Source organism: Choloepus didactylus, chromosome 12, assembly GCF_015220235.1.
Source record: "Choloepus didactylus isolate mChoDid1 chromosome 12, mChoDid1.pri, whole genome shotgun sequence".
Lineage (NCBI taxonomy): Eukaryota > Metazoa > Chordata > Mammalia > Pilosa > Megalonychidae > Choloepus > Choloepus didactylus.
In genome coordinates, this window is record NC_051318.1 from 101,637,604 (window position 1) to 101,657,425 (window position 19,822).

At 39.8% G+C, this 19,822-nt stretch overlaps 1 protein-coding gene across 2 annotated transcripts in view; it reads left to right on the forward strand.

Annotated features, from left to right (window-relative positions):
- Window positions 1–19,822, forward strand: part of WDFY2 (WD repeat and FYVE domain containing 2) — a 204,084-nt gene that overhangs the window by 75,343 nt on the left and 108,919 nt on the right. For both annotated transcript variants that reach the window (XM_037800667.1, XM_037800666.1), the window contains exon 3: window positions 6,390–6,463. In XM_037800667.1, the coding sequence (XP_037656595.1) occupies window positions 6,390–6,463 (74 nt within the window). The remainder of the gene's footprint in view (window positions 1–6,389; window positions 6,464–19,822) is intronic.

The window sequence follows — 19,822 nt, forward strand, 5'->3', positions numbered from 1 at the left end:
CTAGTAAGGGATAGGAACTCGAGTTTTCACTGCAAACTGTGTGCCAGGTTCAAAAGCTCAGCTGAGAGAAAGGCTGTTTGTTTGTGGTGGGCGCAAGGATAGAGAGCCCAGTTATTTGTCTGTATACTGAGTTTCTGTGTATGCATGTGTGTGTGAAATGCTGTCTGGCTGTTTCAGAAGTGAATGTCTACCGTGACACCCAGCGTCCCCTATGTGGAAGTATTCTTCAGATAATGAGGGTCAGGAATACCTTTGCTTTCTCCAAGGCAGAGATTCTCAACCTGTGTGCCCTCCAGATGGATTACAGGCCCTGAGAACTGATCCCCTTAGCTGGTGGGGTAGTCCAGTCATCTTTGGCTCTAACAATCCCTTCCATCCACTCCAGGGGTCCACAGATGTGCTTTTCTGTATGGATCATGAGCTGGGAAAGGTTGGGAAAGATCAGCTCTAAGGAACTGGTACTTGATCCTTAGAGATATTGTACAACTTTGAACCTGTTATGTTTCCCGGCAGATCTTTACTTTAGTTTTAGTGGTTTTTTAGGGTTTTTTTTTTCTTTTCTTATCTGTTTTTTCCTTACTGTTGTTTGGGTTTTTTGTTTGTTTGTTTTTGTTTTGTTTTGTTTGGGTTTTTGCTTATTAAAATTAAGTTTTATTTTTAAAATATTGCTGCAGTTTTTATGGAAAGCTTACGTTTCTAATAGCACTTCCTGAAAGTCTTAGGGAAGTCAAGTCTGACAGGCTGAAGAATAAGCTTTGGCCTAATGGTTATGGGATGTTAAATGTTATAGTCATAGTGATTGAAATTGGATGTAGTTTTCATCACTGTCAGTAACCCTAGGTTACTGGCATTGTTTGGTTTTATTGTATTTGCTTTTTAGGCCGTTTGAAATTCCTTGTGAAGTGTAGTGTGGAGTACAGAAAATAAATTAATTTAGTTAAGAAGTCTATCGTTTACCTTAAATTCACTCAAAAATATGCATTGTTTACGATCGGAGAATTTAAAATAGCTTGTGCTTGGCTGGGGAACTGGAATTTGATTTCCATTTTTCTTATCAATTTGCTGAGTCATTTCTGCAGGTCCTTTACATTTTCTCCGCTTTGAAGCCTCACAGACAAGCTGCTGGACTTCTCTGTTCTCTTATCTGGAAAAATATTTTGGTCATCTGATATATCAAATAGCTATCTTGTAAAATACTTTCAGGTTCTTGACATTTAACAGCATTTACTGTCATTGCTGAGCTGACCCAGAGTTACCAGGAAAACTTGCCTCATCTATGAGGTTGTGGCTGGTTGGTTTCCTTTTCTCATTTGTTAGGACTGTATCTTAAGGCAACAGGCGACTTGTAAATGAAGATTTAGAAAATTAGATTAATATATTCATATGCTTTATATCTGAGATGGAAATGAGTTATTCTGTATATAAATTACAAATGTTAATTTTCAAAATTTTAATAGATAAGGCTGTGGAGCTGTTTCATGTGCTTGTCCCACTGCTTCTGTTGGGCTTATTGGGGGAATAAGTTTTTGGGGGAAACTTTCAGATGGATAGGAAGCTATTTAAAATAATGAACTTGGAGTTCTATTTTTATAAGGTAATGCTTATTTGGGTGACTTTTAAGCAACGTCCTTAACTGGAGGGAGTTTCTAGGCAGACTGGGGACTATGTGTATGATTGGGAAAAGCTGTCATTATTTATATTAATTTATACCTTATTTTAAAGTGCCTTTGGAGGCACCTTGGTTCCCAGTTGTGAAATGCAGTGCTCCATTTGATGGTTTTTATATTTGGTGTAGGTTATATTATAGAATCAGGTACTGAAACAATTTACTGTTTTTACTACTTGTATTTTTGAAAATGACAATGTAATGTGAACTTTTAAGTCTATTTACCAAGAAGAAAAGGTTCCAAAGGAACTTTTGATTTTTAAAGGAAATGAAGGAAAACATAGATTTTTCCAAACTGAAGATAATAGGTATTAATTATCTGATAATGACAGCATTTATTTAGCATACTCTTGTTTGGTTTTCATCTGGCCATGTTAAAACTGACTGTAGCTAGATCACTTCACTGTAACTTGAAACCTCTCGGGAGAACAAGTGACCGCTGCTAAATTCACTGGAACGTTGCTGGTGTTTCCAGGCTAGACTAAAACAAAACAAAATGGTTAATTTTAGTCGTGCATGAAATGTTTGATTTAAATGAAAAATGTTTTTTAGCGCTAGGCAATTGACGTCCTAGATATAGGTGTGCCTCATAACATAAAACATGGTTTAAGTGCCGCAAACCTAATGAAAATTGTCCAGTGCCACACGGGGCTGAATGAAACGGTGTCCGTGAACTGAATCTTGGCTTGGCGGTGGTGGGCTGCTCCCTGCGAGCCAGCTCCTGTCACCGTGGGTCCTGACGTTTAACTTCTCCAGGATGCCTTCGACACTTGAGGCTTTATTCACGGAAATACTGTTGTTTATTTAGTTTTCACGCTCCAACCAGAACATCCCATGAGGCAGATTAGTGCCTCCTGTCACATAATGCCTTTAGCATTGTAAAGCAGTCAGCGTGATTGAAATCCACAGCTTAACCTTCAGGGAAACTTGTGTTTATTTGAGCAAAGTTCAACCGGTCAGCAAAGGACACAAAATAAATTAGGCATAAAATCGAAGAATTTTAGATGTAAGTAATAGAAATTAGGAAACGTTTCTCCAAATAAAAATATTTCAGAATGCTTCCTCTCAAATATATGTATGTTTAAAAGCAAGGGGACTGTTTTTCTAGACCACTTGGGGGATAAATGTATAAAAGTACACAGCCGGTTTCTTTCAAATCCACTTAATTGGTGACTCTGTGGAGAAAGGTGATGTTCTCTTGGGTCCCCTTTGTCTATGGCTCACACCCCTCAGCTCTCCCCCTTAGTATAATCATTCATCTTGAGGCTTCTCTTTATTTTAGTTTTCCCCAAACTGTAATCTGAATACCTGCCTTAAACTACAAAGACTTTTTATTTCACACACCCACAGTTTTATGAAAGTGTTTAATTTTAAAGATGAGACTGACAGGCCATCGGGGTCTAAAGTGCTGATACTAATATAAGAGAATATTGTTTCTCCGTTACCCATAGACCTGCACAAATTTCTTTTCTATCTTGTTTGTACCTTTCATTGTCTTGCTTCCTAAAATGTTGCCACATACGCTTCTGACTGTCATCAGTCTGAGGCAGAAAAGACAGAGGGCAGATCTTATTCAGATAGCACGGAAAATGAGTTCTTGTACTATTTTATCAAGAAACTGTGATCCTTTTTTCCTAGACTTTAATAAAAACATTGGACAAAAGAAAGATGGTCAGCTAGTGTATAACAAGACCAGGGGCAAGGCCTCGCCGCACTCAGGCAAACCAAATATAGCACGATATATGTGAAGGGCTTTGGCAGACGGGGCCACCCCAAGCTAACGCAGATCATGCTTTATTCATTTCACTTAGAGTTCAGGGGTGCAAATTGATAGAGCAAGTCTGTAGAGAAGAGCTTTACTGTAATTTTATAACTCTGGTCAGCCACTTTGCAAACTCTTTGGAGAAAGCATTTTTAAGGTGGCAGAGAATAGAACGGTCTCAGCCAGTTTGTCTCTAATCTGCACTTTCAGCCATCAGAGAGACCAATTATTTCTTTATTGCCTTATGAATTATTAGTTTTATAGCACTTAAAGCCGAGTTCGATGACACTCGTCTTTCATGGCTAGGGACCGTAATGTATGGGCCACCGCACTGGTCTCTCGGAAGTCACTCTAGTTTGTTTCTGGTGAGTTGAAGTTAGGAGGAGTTCCGTGTCAGTCTGTCTATTCCCACCCCCACGTCCCCCACAACTGGAACTTCATTTACTGGAACAACAAATATAGGCATCAGTATTTATTTGAATCCACTCCCTTCCTCTTTGGCCCTGCAGGACGTGTAGGTAACCAACCCGGGCCTGTTCCTGTGGGAGTGCCATCAGGAAATGGTGTGAGGAGCATCAGAAGACACACACACACACACACACGCACACGCACACGCACACCAGGCTTGCCTTGTGTTGTCCCCCGAGGCCTCTTTGAAGGGGTGGTTGTGCCTTTGGGGCACTGGGAGCCAGTGCTCCCAGCTCTGACATCTCCCCCTCTCTAGCCCCATCTTGTTTCAGGCTTATGTGTTACAAAGCAGGAGGGTGTCCGTGAGAAATTCTTTTCTTTATGGTCCTTTATAGGAGAGGTCTTTTGCTTTTGGATTCTGGTGGTGTTTCTTGCTATAATAAACACAAGTGATCTGAACCAGGGAGATAAAACTGGGGCAGAGTCTTATAGCTCTGTATAGGTGGTAGCACAATCTGTAAATTCCTTGAGAGCAGCAGTAATAACTTACATTGCATTGTATCACATGCACGGCACATAGTATATGTTCTAAATTTTTATTGATAGAGTAACAAGAAATATAATAAATGGGCTAAACACACACACACACACACACACACACACACACACACACAGACCTGTATGTTTATTTAAGGGTAGCTATGCAGTGTTGTGAAAAGCCTTTTACATCACATTCGAAAGTCAATGAAGTTTTCAAACTATTGCATAACTAGATATGAATTTTGGAGGAAATCACATAGAAAATACTTGTAGATAGGCAGGCAACTAAGTGATTTGGTTATGCTTGGCTAGTTTGTAGCCTTTTGGATTGTAGTCAAGTTTTACTTCACATGTTTATGCTTACATCTTAATAAATCTTGAGATATTTAAAATTAATTTTAACAGAAACAGCGGAATAATAAGATTAAAGAAAATCAGGAATAATAGCAATAATAATTCATAGTCTTGTGACTCAAACACAAGAACAATCTTTAGTTTTTCCATGTGTGTATTTATGTGTCTATATACTTTACATAGTAGCTATTATTTTTCTTTTGTTATTTCCATTTACCATGAGGATTCTCCATGAAATCATTAAATTTTAGTTCTGCATACATGTTATGGGATTATAAAACCCAGGGTCTTAGCATCTGTGTAGAAATTGTGCCAACGTAGTTTATAGGCCAAGAGCAAGTAAGGCTCACTTTTTTAGGACAGTGCATTGAATAACAATTTGATTGCTTTTTTCCACAGCATACTTTTGGGAATCTAGTTTTAGTTTGTGGCCAAACAGAAAGAAGATACTCTGCTATACTGATGGAAGGTTTTTGGGGAAATCTTTGTATGTTTCTATTTTCTTAGAACATAATAATTAAAAATTAAGTAAATACTTTATGTAGTTTAGAAGATCTCTTTTTGTTCAGAGCCTTTTTATAGAGAATGAAACATGTTACTAAGCTATGTGTGTATGAGGTAGTTCTGTCAATAGGAACTTTTATAGTTTAAAGATGATCTAAGTTTGATTGAAAATAGGACTGTGTGTTTGAATTATATGTTTGATTGCACCTTCTCCAACTTTTTTTTTCCCTGCGGGATCTTGGGTAAGACATCTAATCATAACTGAAAATTAGGAATAGGAATATTTGGTGTTGATTATGATGCTGAGTAGTTCGTGATCTGCTGGGCCACCGAAAGATGAGGGAGACATTTAAAAATTGTGTTGGATTCCTTAGTAACTGTTTCGGTATGGGATAAATTGTCAGAAGATCCCATTCCTAGGAGCAGTTGTAGATAGAGAAGAGAGGGACGCAGAAGCTGACTGCTTAGCAAGCACCTGTTGACTGCCCGTGTCTGCCAAGCATTCGTAATTTACTTAGGCTCAGGTGTACCCAGGTAGTCGCTCTTGTGGAACGGGGTGCCCATTCCAGGCCAGTGTGTCCCGACTTACCTGATCTGTTTCCTGTGGTGCCTGGCCCTGTATCTAGTTGGTTCTCTTTTAGTCTGAGGCCAGTCCTCATTCATTTGCGATCAACAGCCTCCAGCATATCTTCCTGGCTGCCTAGAGTAAAGGATTCCTGTAAGTTCACATGCCCCAAAAATTCTGAATCAAAAAATAGATTCGTCTACCTGTATGTGTGCGTGTGCGTGTGTGTATTGAGGAGAGGATAAGATCTTTCTTTCACCTCCCTAGTTCAGAAGGTTGGCTTATTTCTATTAGAGATGGGGTCTGAACGGAAGGGAAAGGTTGGTCACGCAGGACAAAGAATGGTTCATCTAGTCAAGGAAACGGAGGTTTCATGCCAGCAGAACCACTGAGACCAAGCCCAAGTTTGGAAAAACTAGAGATTTGCTGTAAAATTACCATTTTTATTTTTTGGCAAGTGGGAACTTAAACCTGTTTTTTCAGGAAATAGTGGGGAGGAAATAGCCACACACTTTTAGCTAAGTTAGGCACTCCTGAATCGATGAGAATCATCGTTTTGTTAATTTCACCAACATGTTCATTTCTTTCAGCTCCATGTTCATGCATGTCTTTTAACCCGGAAACAAGAAGACTGTCCGTAGGTCTAGACAATGGTACAATCTCAGTAAGTACACATAAATAAGACTTCCGGTCAAAAAACTTCCCTTCCTGTGAAGTATGTATATGTATTGTGATGAGAATGATGTCAGTGTTTTCAGAGTAACACATTTATTTTCTTCTTGCTAAGCAGAGTGGAAGTGGTGGCACAGCAGATGATGTGTAGGGACTCTGTGTAGGGAGAGCAGGCCCCAGTCTTGCCTTCAGTGCTTCCGGGTGTTCCACGGCTGGGATAGAGGCATGGCACACACCTGTGTGTCACCGAGAGCAAGCAGTGGTGCAGGCAGTTGTGGGCAGAGGACTGGTCTCCATGTGGTGAGCTTCACCACGCAAGGAACAGAGCACAAGGCACGTGTCTTCTTGCTCTGCGTGCCTGATCTTGTCTTCAGTGCTGTGTGCTCTCCTTCCCCTCCTCCTCCTCCTCTTCTTTGCCCTCCTAGCTCCCTCCAGCATGTGAGTAGGATTCTGAAAATTTGGGTGGGTTTGTAAAGAAAGTACAGAATCTAGATTTAGTCTGGAAGGTAGGTCCCATAAATATTAGATCCTTTGATCATAGATGAGGAAACAAGTGATTACAGATTGGAATTTTGGATTTTATCTACCTACTTGATCTTCTTTTTGTATATTTGGTTTCATTTAGTGTATTAACCAGGAACAAGGCTAATCTGGTAAATCCTCCGTTTGGTAAATTATCCAGTACTGCCTTTAGCCCTGGGCAAGAGGGGCCCTTCTTTAGGGTCCGTGAGTTAGAAGGCCCTCGCTGGCCCCGCTTCCCCGTGGGGTGTAGGATCTGAGAGACCAAGCGAGTGTGCCTAGCCTGAGCCCTCACTCCCGCCACTCCCTGCTCTGAGAACAGGACTCTGGAATTCTCTGCTCCCAGACAGCTCAGAGCTGCCTCCAGCACCTGTGTGGGTCTTTTCCCCAGGTCTGCACTTAGGAGGACAGAACAAGCCACTGGTGAGTGGACCCTCATGCCTCAGGGCTGGGCTGAGCGGCAGCAGTGGGAGGGGCTGGGGATGCACACCTGTGTGCAGGGCCCCTCCAGGTGTAGGATGGAATCCGGGAATGGGAGGAGATGTCAAGCCCTCACACCGGAACTTTAAGGAGTCTGCAAATTCTAAATTTGAACCTGGCTTCCAGACAGTTGGAGGCATATTTGCCAAAATTGGAGGATAGACCGTATGTTATTTAGTAGTTTGTTGACGCGATATTTAGACATGTGGATGTAAACATATAGGCATATGGGATGTGGACCTCCATATATGTACTCTTGCCTCTGACCCCTTCAATGGTTAGGGTTGGTGGGCCTGAAACTTCCCATTTGATTCTTTAGTTAAAACATCTGCTTGGTCACCTTAAAGGATTATAATAATATCCTTACATATGAATCCATTAAATGGCAAATATTATGGAACTCCTGCGATACCCAAAGCAGTCAGTTGGTCTGTAAACTGTTCCATAGGAGGACAGAACAGAAGCTTATGACATATATCTTTGTCTACTTTAAGGAGAGTCATTTTTAAAAAAGGAGGGGGTGGGTGGGATAAATTTATTTTTAAAAGATAAAGGGAGGTGGTTGGATTGTCAGATGAGCTGAAGTGATCATTACTCAGGGAATCTGAAAAGATGAGCCTAGGTCCGTATGTTGCCCAGCAGTTCATGGAACAGTGTGCATCCCATCACACTCACTGTGGAAAGACTCGTGTATACAACAGAATTGGTTCTTCGCACTTTTGAAAGCCATGTAGGTGGAGTTTCTGTTTGCTAAATCTGCCGAAATGCAATATACCAGAAATGGGTTGGCTTTTGCAATGGGGATTTATTTGCTTACAAATGTACGGTTCTTAGGCCATGAAAATGTCCAAATTAAGGCATCAACAGGATGATAACTGAACTCTGAAGACAGGCTGCTGGCATCCGGGACACCTGTGTCACATGGGAAGGCACATGGCCAGCATCTGCTGGTCCTTCTCCCAGGTTTTTTGCTTTCAGCTTCTGGCTTCAGTGGCTCTCTCAGCTCCTCTGGGGGGCTTTCCTCTAAGCCCCTTTGGGTGTTTCTCTCCCCGAGCTCTCTTGGGTTTTTTCTGTCTTTTATCCTCATAAAGGACTCCAGTAAAGGATTAAGATCCACCTTGAATGGGGTGGGTCACATCTCAGTTGAAACAACCTAATCAAAAGGTGCCACCTGACAATAGGTCTGCACCCACAGGAATGGATTAAAAGAACATGGCCTTTGCTGGGGTGCATAACAGCCTCAAACCAGGGCAGGTGGTAAATGGGTTCCTGATAAGTTTGGCTTTGAAGGCAGAAAGGTGAGCAGAGTAAGTTATGGAGAGTTCTAGCTATTTATCGTGTAGAAGAGAAGAAACCATCCCAGCTGTTATTACTTTGGTAAATGAAACTGCCAGGGAAGTGGACTGTAAATCAGGACTGGGGCTCAGTCGTCTCCCTTGGTGTGTTGGCACAGTGTCCCGACAGCAAGCCTTACCTTACCCCGTCATCCGAAAAAGATTGAGGGCCCAGCCAATGTGACCCAGTTTCCTTAGAAGTCCCTCCTTTGTGTTGCTGAAGACAATAAATTGAGTACCCTCCCTCTTTTCACCTGAAGAATTATAAAGGACTCTAGATAAGCAAAAGGACTGCATTTCACCTTAGCATTGTTTGAAGTTGAGAATTCTCCAGAAAATGCTTATACAGAAGTCTCAGCCCTTTAGTAGTTTACTTTCTAGAGAAATGAGAGAAATCTTATTCAGAGACGGTATTTCCTCTGATCCCTGAATATAGTAAATAATGTTTAGGAAGAAATAGCATTAACTTATTTTAAAATAAAGTGAAATCAGAAAGTAAATCCTTATTTCATTTTATTTTAAAAATAACTGTGTGAAAGATTGACAGTAGTTAACCTTATGTAACTGAGTAGGGAATTAGAGATGAAGCAGAGATAATAAATATAGATTCTTCTCTCAAAAAATTGACCAGAAGGGGAAGGAGGGAGAGAGAGAAGGCAAGGTCCAGTAGGAGAGAGGTGGGCAGCAAGGGGTCCAGAGCAGTTTAGGGAATTTAGCTTTCGGAAAGAATGGGGATACTTCTTTTGAGATAGGGGGACAGACAGAAAAGAAATTAAGTTTTGAGGTGCAGGAGAGGAATGGCCTTTTATTTTTTCCACGAAGTACTGAGAGAGCTCGCCTACTGAGGGAAGCCAAGGACGGGATGAAAGGAGGGTTTTCGTGCCTCTGCCGTTTGTCGTTTCTGACCTCATAAGCCGGATCATCTTGCCCTTCGGCCACCTTGGCCTACTGGGGTCATCGTTTTCGTTCCAGGCCTCTGTCAGAGGTTAATCTTTCCTGTCTCTTTTGTAGATGGTGCCTGAGCTCCCCCAACTGAAATTAATCACGCACATTACTGAAAACTTTAATTACATTGTATTGCTTATTTAATTTTTATTCTGTAAAAAAATTTTCCAAGGCCGACTCTTCCTTTAAAATGCTGGCTGTTGAGGACTAGGCCAGTTTTCTCCTCATCTCCTGTCCTCAGGGGTCCTGGTGCCATACCTGGTACACACTATAGGGACTCGGTGAATAATTCATTAAATAAGTTGTTGGCTAAAGTGCCAACACTATTCTTTATTATTTGTATAACTGATTATAATAAGCACCTGCTTAAATTCTGAATAATTTGTACAATTCTATTGCTATTCAAAAAGTTTCTCAGCACAGAATTGAATTACCTTCTATACGGGAAAAAGTTACGCCAGCAGTTTAACTCAGCTTGACTTTTCAGAAAGGTCTTCATTTTAATCCTGAAGGAAGTTGGTCAGATTGTGCTTACTGCTCTTCATGCTGAAGTAGGAGTTCAGCGTTTTCTCTCTTGAGCCTCATGTATTCTAGCCAACCAGCAAATAGTTAAACATCTACTGTCTGCAAGACATTATGCTCAATTCTAACAGGAGGCTTCTGGCTTCAGAGTTTATAATCCAGTTGAGGAGACCTTGAAAAATGAAGTTGTGAAAGAAGTAACCCAAAGTAAATAAAGAACAGCAAAAGTGGCAACACGAGAGAGAGATGGCAACGAGTGTGATGTTAACCGGGGCAAGTGGTCAGAACAGAGTATAGGAGAGCTCCGTGGAGACTGGACTCAAGCTGGATTTACAAGACTGGTTAGGATTTGATTAGATAAAGACAGGAAGGTCAGTGATTTCAGGCAGAATGTGTGGCAAGGGAAACACCATGGAAGTGAGAAAGGGCTAGGAAGTCTTGGAGGGAGAAGAGCCAGCTCGTTTGGGAAGGAAATTAATGGGGTGTAAAGTAAAAAGATAGCTGTGTAGTTAGCTGAATGTAAAGATTCCTAACACACAGTACACCCACCCCGGCCTCCTCCCCACCCACCCCCCAAAACTTTCTTCCCTATTTAATAGGAATAACTGGTAGGGAAATGTCAACACAGAAATTAAAGAATTTCCGTTAAACTTATTTTCACCCACCACTTGAATCATAGCTGTAAGGAGAGTCATAGAGATGTATATATGCTCATTTTTATAAATGTCTTTTTTTTTCTTCTTCATCAAAACTGTTAGGGAGCCAAAAGTTTAATTAAATTCTTGCCAAGATAAATGCATAGTCATTGAAGATTTTTTTTGAACAGGTCCCCAAATAGTAAAAATGTATTCTGGGAAGATTAATCTCATAGATGTGTTTGATTGGAATGAGAATGGATTGATCTATGAAAGTTAAGCTCATATATGTGTTTGGAATGAGAGGATGAATAGATCTATATAGATTAATCTCATATGTGTTTGATTGGAATGAGAGGATAGACTGATCTTTGTAGATTAATCTCATATATGTGTTTGTAATGAGAGGATGGATTGCTCTATTTAGATTAATCTCATATATATGTTTTATTGGTATGAGAGTACAGATTGATCTATCTAGATTAATCTCATGTATTTGGAATGAGAATGGATTGATCTATGTAGGTTAAGCTTATATATGTGTTTGGAATGAGAGGACAGATTGGTCTGTATAGATTAATCTCGTGTTTGATTGGAATGAGAGGATAGATCTTCACAGATTAATCTCATATATGTGTTTGGAGTGAGAAGGGATTGATCTATATAGGTTAAGCTCATATATGTTTGGAATGAGAGGATAGATTGATCTTCATAGATTAATTCATATGTGTTTGATTGGAATGAGAGGATAGATTGATCTGTATGGTGGCTAGCATTCAGGGTTTGATTATTATATAAAAATAAATAATACTGACTGCATTTGGATTTGTTGTTACTTTGGTGGTTCTTGTGGTTATTATAATCATATAGTATACATTGCTGTTAGTTCAATAGGTTGTCTGAGAGAAAGGAAAAAATGAAAGAGAACTAAGCATTTATCAAGCACCTACTATGCACCAGGCACTCCGTAGGTCCTTTACTTACATCTTGTCGTTCTGGCTCCACACTAATCCCGTGATTTATTTCCTGTTATAATCCTGTGACTTCTCAGATGAAGAAACACAGCCTGGAGAGTTTGCACACCTTCTCCAGCCTACCTAGCAAGGACACAGTCCGTTCTGTGTGCGTTGAGGCCTAGGTTTTCTGCTCACCTCCTGCTGCCATCTGAGAACCGCTTTTGCGTAGGAAGGAATTCCTGTTCAAGTCTTTTGTGTTCCCTGCCTGTTGACACTCCTTGAGATAGTCGATTATTTCTCTTTGCTTCCAGAGTATCCCTGGTGTGCAGTTTCATTTCTTTATGGGTCTCTTTTCCCCACTAGAGTGTGTGTTGTCTATAATGTAATAGACATTATATTATATGTCTATAGTATTTAGACATATCTCCAGTTTTGTGTCCTACCAGAGATCCTGGACCACTGTAGATGCTTTGTAAAATGGTTGTTGAATGAAGGAAAGAAGGCATTCAACTCATTTCATCAGGATGCTAAAAATAAAGCTGGGCATCAGCCAGAAGGATAAATATACTCTCAATAGTTGACAATCTGACCAGTTCCTTATTGAAGTGGCTGGTTTGGGAATATAGAAGAGTTTGATGTCCATACCCTGCTTCCTGAAAGTCACACAGAGATACAGTAAGCAAGCCAAATAAAGACACCTCAATAGAAATATAAGGTATTCCTGACAGTTTGTAGGACCCTAAACTATGCTATTAATAAGTCTTTCATTGTCATTGCCTCTTTTTCACTTAAGATTAGAAATTTGATGAACTTTGGGGATTTTTGAAGGAATATACCTTTTCATATCATTGATCTTTATTTAGAAATTCGTACTTTGCAAATTAAATTAACAAGCTTATAGGAGTGAGAACACTCTGTCATTGTCTATTTAGCCAATGGTATGTCTTAGATGATGTGTTCGGAGAGTGCGTCACATGACGGAATTCACAGTGGCATCAGTCCTGGCAAAGCCTCGTGTACACAGGGCCATAGGAGTCACTCGTGATGGCAGACCGTTCTTGCTTTAACAGGGAAGCACAAGGTGTCCCCACTTCAGGCCTACACCTTAGAGAGGAATGTAGTTTCTCTAAGAGAGCATATTACTTTTCCAGATAAAAAGGAAGAAATTACCTCTTTGAAGGTATAATATTTACAATCCATTGTTGTTTTTTTTTAATCTTCATTTTATTGAGATATATTCACATACCACGCAGTCATACAAAACAAATCGTACGTTCAGTTGTTCACAGTACCATTACATAGTTGTACATTCATCACCCAAATCAATCCCTGACACCTTCATTAGCACACACACAAAAATAACAAGGATAATAATTAAAGTGAAAAAGAGCAATTGAAGTAAAAAAGAACACTGGGTACCTTTGTCTGTTTGTTTGTTTGTTTCCTTCCCCTATTTTTCTACTCATCCATCCATAAACTAGACAAAGTGGAGTGTGGTCCTTATGGCTTTCCCAATCCCGTTGTCACCCCTCATAAGCTACATCTTTATACAATTGTCTTTGAGATCCATGGGTTCTGGGTTGTAGTTTGATAGTTTCAGGTATCTACTGCTAGCTACCCCAATTCATTAGAACCTAAAAAGGGTTGTCTAAAGTGTGCGTAAGAGTGCCCACCAGAGTGACCTCTCGGCTCCTTTTGGAATCTCTCTGCCACTGAAGCTTATTTCGTTTCCTGTCACATCCCCCTTTTGGTCAAGAAGATGTTCTCCGTCCCACGAAGCTGGGTCTACATTCCTCCCCGGGAGTCATATTCCACATTGCCAGGGAGATTCACTCCCATGGGTGTCTGATCCCACATAGAGGGGAGGGCAGTGATTTCACCTGCCAAGTTGGCTTAGCCAGAGAGAGAGGGCCACATCTGAGCAACAAAGAGGCATTCGGGAGGAGGCTCTTAGGCACAATTATAGGGAGGCCTAGCCTCTCCTTTGCAGCAACCATCTTCCCAAGGGTGAAACCTATGGTAGAGGGCCCAACCCATCAAACCACCAGTCCCCTATGTCTGTGGTCATGTTAGCAGCCATCGAGGTGGGGTAGGCCAATACCCCTGCATTCTCCACAGGCTCCTCAAAGGGGCTCTACATATTTTTTTCCTTTTTTTTTTTTTTTTTTTTTTAACTTTTTCTCTTTTTTTAAATCAACTGTATGAAAAAAAAATTTAAAAAAAAAATGCAATAAAAGAACATTTCAAAGAGACCATAACAAGGGAGTAAGAAAAAGACAACTAACCTAAGATAACTGCTTTACTTCCAACATGTTCCTACTTTACCCCAAGAAAGTTACCTAATATAGCAACATTTCTGTGAACTTGTTCCTACTATATCCATCAGAAGTTAACAGACCATAGTCATTCCTGGGCATCCCCAGAACGTTAAATAGCTTATCTGTTCTTCTTGGATTATTGTTCCCCCTTCCTTAATTGCTCTCTATTGCTAGTTCCCCTACATTCTACATTATAAACCATTTGTTTTACATTTTTCAAAGTTCACAATAGTGGTAGCATATAATATTTCTCTTTTTGTGCCTGGCTTATTTCGCTCAGCATTATGTCTTCAAGGTTCATCCATGTTGTCATATGTTTCACGAGGTCGTTCCTTCTTAGTGCCGCGTTCTATTCCATTGTGTGTATATACCACATTTTATTTATCCACTCATCTGTTGAAGGACATTTGGGTTGTTTCCATCTCTTGGCAATTGTGAATAATGCTGCTATGAACATTGGCATGCAGATATCTGTTCGTGTCACTGCTTTCCGATCTTCTGGGTATATACCGAGAAGTGCAATCGCTGGATCGAGTGGTAACTCTATATCTAGTTTTCTAAGGAACTGCCAGACTGACTTCCAGAGTGGCTGAACCATTATACAGTCCCACCAATAATGAATAAGAGTTCCAATTTCTCCACATCCCCTCCAGCATTTGTAGTTTCCTGTTTGTTTAATGGCAGCCATTCTAATCAGTGTTAGATGATATCTCATTGTGGTCTTAATTTGCATCTCTCTAATAGCTAGTGAAGCTGAACATTTTTTCATGTGTTTCTTGGCCATTTGTATTTCCTCTTCAGAGAACTGTCTTTTCATATCTTTTGCCCATTTTATAATTGGGCTGTCTGTACTATTGTCATTGAGTTGTAGGATTTCTTTATATATGCAAGATATCAGTCTTTTGTCAGAAACATGGTTTCCAAAAATTTTTTCCCATTGAGTTGGCTGCCTCTTTACCTTTTTGAGAAATTCCTTTGAGGTGCAGAAACTTCTAAGCTTGAGGAGTTCCCATTTATCTGTTTTTTCTTTTGTTGCTTGTGCTTTGGGTGTAAAGTCTAGGAAGTGTCCGCCTAATACAAGGTCTTGAAGATGTTTTCCTACATTATCCTCTAGGAGCTTTATGGTACTTTCTTTTATATTGAGATCTTTCGTCCATTTTGAGTTAATTTTTGTGTAGGGGGTGAGGTAGGGGTCCTCTTTCATTCTTTTGGATATGGATATCCAACTCTCCCAGCCCCATTTGTTGAAAAGACCATTCAAAGTTCAGTGACTTTGGGGGCCTTATCAAAGATCAGTCGGCCATAGATCTGAGGGTCTATCTCTGAATTCTCAATTCGATTCCATTGATCTATATGTCTATCTTTGTGCCAGTACCATGCTGTTTTGGCAACTGTGGCTTTATAATAAGCTTCAAAGTCAGGGAGTGTAAGTCCTCCCACTTCGTTTTTCTTTTTTAGAGTGTCTTTAGCAATTCGAGGCATCTTCCCTTTCCAAATAAATTTGATAACTAGCTTTTCCAAGTCTGCAAAGTAGGTTGTTGGAATTTTGATTGGGATTGCATTGAATCTGTAGATGAGTTTGGGTAGAATTGACATCATAATAACATTTAGCCTTCCTATCCATGAACATGGAATATTTTTCCATCTTTTAAGGTCCCCTTCTATTTCTTTTAGTAGAGTTACGTAGTTTTCTTTGTATAAGTCTTTTACATCTTTGGTTAAGTTTATTCCTAGGTACTTGACTTTTTTAGTTGCTATGGAAAATGGTATCTTTTTCTTGAGTGTCTCTTCAGTTTGTTCATTTCTAGCATATAGAAACATTACTGACTTATGTGCATTAACCTTGTATCCCGCTACTTTGCTAAATTGGTTTATTAGCTCTAGTAGCTGTATCGTCGATTTCTCAGGGTTTTCTAGATATAAGATCATATCATCTGCAAACAATGACAGTTTTACTTCTTCTTTTCCAATTTGGATGCCTTTTATTTCTTTGTCTTGCCGGATTGCTCTGGCTAGCACTTCCAGCACAATGTTGAATAACAGTGGTGACAGCGGGCATCCTTGTCTTGTTCCTGATCTTAGAGGGAAGGCTTTCAGTCTCTCACCATTGAGTACTATGCTGGCTGTGGGTTTTTCATATATGCTCTTTATCATGTTGAGGAAGTTTCCTTCAATTCCTACCTTTTGAAGTGTTTTTATCAAAAACGGATGTTGGATTTTGTCAAATGCTTTTTCAGCATCTATTGAGATGATCAATTGATTTTTGCCTTTTGACTTGTTAATGTGTTGTAATACATTGATTGATTTTCTTATGTTGAACCATCCTTGCATGCCTGGAATGAACCCCACTTGGTCATGGTGTATGATTTTTTTTAATGTGTCTTTGGATTCGATTTGCAAGTATTTTGTTGAGGATTTTTGCATCTATATTCATTAGGGAGATTGGCCGGTAGTTTTCCTTTTTTGTAGCATCTTTGCCTGGTTTTGGTATTAGATTGATGTTAGCTTCATAAAATGAGTTAGGTAGTGTTCCATTTTCTTCAATGTTTTGAAAGAGTTTAAGTAAGATTGGTGTCAGTTCTTTCTGGAAAGTTTGGTAGAATTCTCCTGTGAAGCCATCTGGCCCTGGGCATTTATTTGTGGGAAGATTTTTGATGACTGATTGGATCTCTTCGCTTGTGATGGGTTGATTGAGGTCTTCTATTTCTTCTCTGGTCAGTCTAGGGTGTTCATATGTTTCCAGGAAATTGTCCATTTCCTCTACATTATCCAGTTTGTTGCCATACAGTTGTTCATAGTATCCTCTTATAATTTTTTTAATTTCTTCGGGATCTGCAGTTATGTCACCTTTTTCATTCATTATTTTGTTTATATGGGTCTTCTCTCTTTTTGATTTTGTCAGTCTAGCTAGGGGCTTGTCAATCTTGTTGATCTTCTCAAAGAACCAACTTTTGGTGATATTTATCCTCTCTATTGTTTTTTGTTCTCTATGTCATTTATTTCTGCTTTAATCCTTGTTATTACTTTTCTTCTACTTGGTTTAGGATTGGTTTGCTGTTCATTTTCTAGCTTCTTCAGTTGATCTGTTAGTTCTTTGATTTTGGCTCTTTCTTCCTTTTTAATATATGCGTTTAGTGCTATAAATTTCCCCCTTAGCACTGCTTTTGCTGCATCCCATAGGGTTTGGTATGTTGTGTTCTCATTTTCATTCGTCTCTATATATTTAGCAATTTCTCTTGCTATTTCTTCGTTAACCCACTGATTGTTTAGGAGTGTGTTGTTTAACCTCCAGGTATTTGTGAATTTTCTAAGTCTCTGATGGTTATTGACTTCTAATTGTATTCCATTGTGGTTAGAGAATGTGCTTTGAATTATTTCAATCTTTCTAAATTTATTGAGGCTTGTTTTATGTCCCAGCATATGATCTATTCTGGAGAAAGTTCCATGAGCACTAGAAAAGTATGTGTATCCTGGTGATTTGGGATGTAATGTCCTGTATATGTCTGTTAAATCTAATTCATTTATCAGATTGTTTAGGTTTTCAATTTCCTTATTGGTCTTCTGTCTGGTTGATCTATCTATAGGAGAGAGTGATGTGTTGAAGTCTCCCACAATTATTGTGGAAACATCAATTGCTTCCTTTAGTTTTGCCAGTGTTTCTCTCATGTATTTTGTGGCACCTTGATTGGGTGCATAGACATTTACGATTGTTATTTCTTCTTGTTGAATTGCCCCTTTTATTAGTATGTAGTGGCCTTCTTTGTCTCTCAAAACATCCCTGCATTTAAAGTCTATTTTATCTGAGATTAATATTGCTACACCTGCTTTCTTTTGGCTGTAGCTTGCATGAAATATTTTTTTCCATCCTTTCACTTTCAGTTTCTTTGTGTCCCTGTGTCTAAGATGAGTCTCTTGTATGCAACATATTGATGGTTCATTTTTTTTGATCCATTCTGCGAATCTATATCTATTAATTGGGGAGTTTAATCCATTTACATTCAACGTTATAACCGTGAAGGCATTTCTTGAATCAGCCATCTTATCCTTTGGTTTATGTTTGTCATATTTTTCCCCGCTCTCTATTAATATCCTTTATTGTACCCATACCGAATCTCTTTAGTACTGAACCTTTCTCCAAGTCTCTCTGTCCTTTCTTTGTTTCTCTGTCTGTAGGGCTCCCTTTAGTATCTCCAGTAGGGCAGGTCTCTTGTTAGCAAATTCTCTCAGCATTTGTTTGTCTGTGAAAAATTTAAGCTCTCCCTCCAATTTGAAGGAGAGCTTTGTTGGATAAAGTATTCTTGGCTGGAAATTTTTCTCACTCAGAATTTTAAATATATCGTGCCACTGCCTTCTTGCCTCCATGGTGGCTGCTGAGTAGTCACTACTTAGTCTTATGCTGTTTCCTTTGTATGTGGTGAATTGCTTTTCTCTTGCTGCTTTCAGAACTTGCTCCTTCTCTTCCGTGTTTGACAGTGTGATCAGAATATGTCTCGGAGTGGGTTTATTTGGATTTTTTCTGTTTGGAGTTCGCTGGGCAGTTATGATTTGTGTATTTATGTTGTTTAGAAGATTTGGGAAGTTTTCCCCAACAATTTCTTTGAATACTCTTCCTAGACCTTTACCCTTTTCTTCCCTTCTGGAACACCAATGAGTCTTATATTAGGACGTTTTATATTATCTATCATATCCCTGCGGTCCGTTTCAATTTTTTCAATTTTTTTCCCCATTCTTTCTTCTATGCTTTCATTTTCCATTCTGTTATCTTCCAGGTCACTGATTCGTTGTTCAACTTCCTCTAGTCTTGTACTATGAGTGTCCGGAATCTTTTTAATTTGGTCAACAGTTTCTTTAATTTCCATAAGATCATCCATTTTTTTATTTAGTCTTTCAATGTCTTCTTTATGCTCTTCTAGGGTCTTCTTGATATCCTTTGTATCCCGTACTATGGTCTCATTGTTCATCTTTAGTTCTTTGAGTAGCTGCTCCAGGTGCTGTGTCTCTTCTGATCTTTGATTTGGGTGCTTGGGCTTGGGTTATCCATATCGTCTGGTTTTTTCATATGCTTTATAATTTTCTGTTGTTTTTGGCCTCTTGGCATTTGCTGAACTTGATAGGGTTCTTTTAGGAGTTGTAGACCAAGTGAAGTCCTTATCTCTAATTTATCAGATCTACAGCTTTGTGGAGTACATTTTCTCTAACTAACCAGCAGGTGGCGTCCACGAGCCACCTGTTCTCCACAAGCCAGTTCTCCCCTGCTTAGCCTTTTTGGTGAGTGGGGGAGTGAGTCTTGTGGGGTCCAATTGCTGTACCAAGCTTGCGTGTTTAGTTGGTGTTGCCTGCCCTGTATATGGGGCATGTTCCTGGGCAGTCAGGGAGGGGGGATGGCTCTAACAATCAAATCTCCCTGGTGTTCCTGGAGTTTTAAAGCTGCTGCAATAGTCTAATCCTTCAGTTCAGTCCTGCCACAGTTTGTCTCTGCCACTGACCCACAAGTCCTTGGTATTGGCGTATGGCTCCTGAGACTTGCGAGTGGGTCCCTCTTCCAGGCCGTGCACCCCCTGGTCCTCTGTTGAGGGATGACTGTGCTATGTCACAGGTGAGTGCCGTCCCCCCAGGGCAGTTCTGGGCTGCTGGGCTGTGTA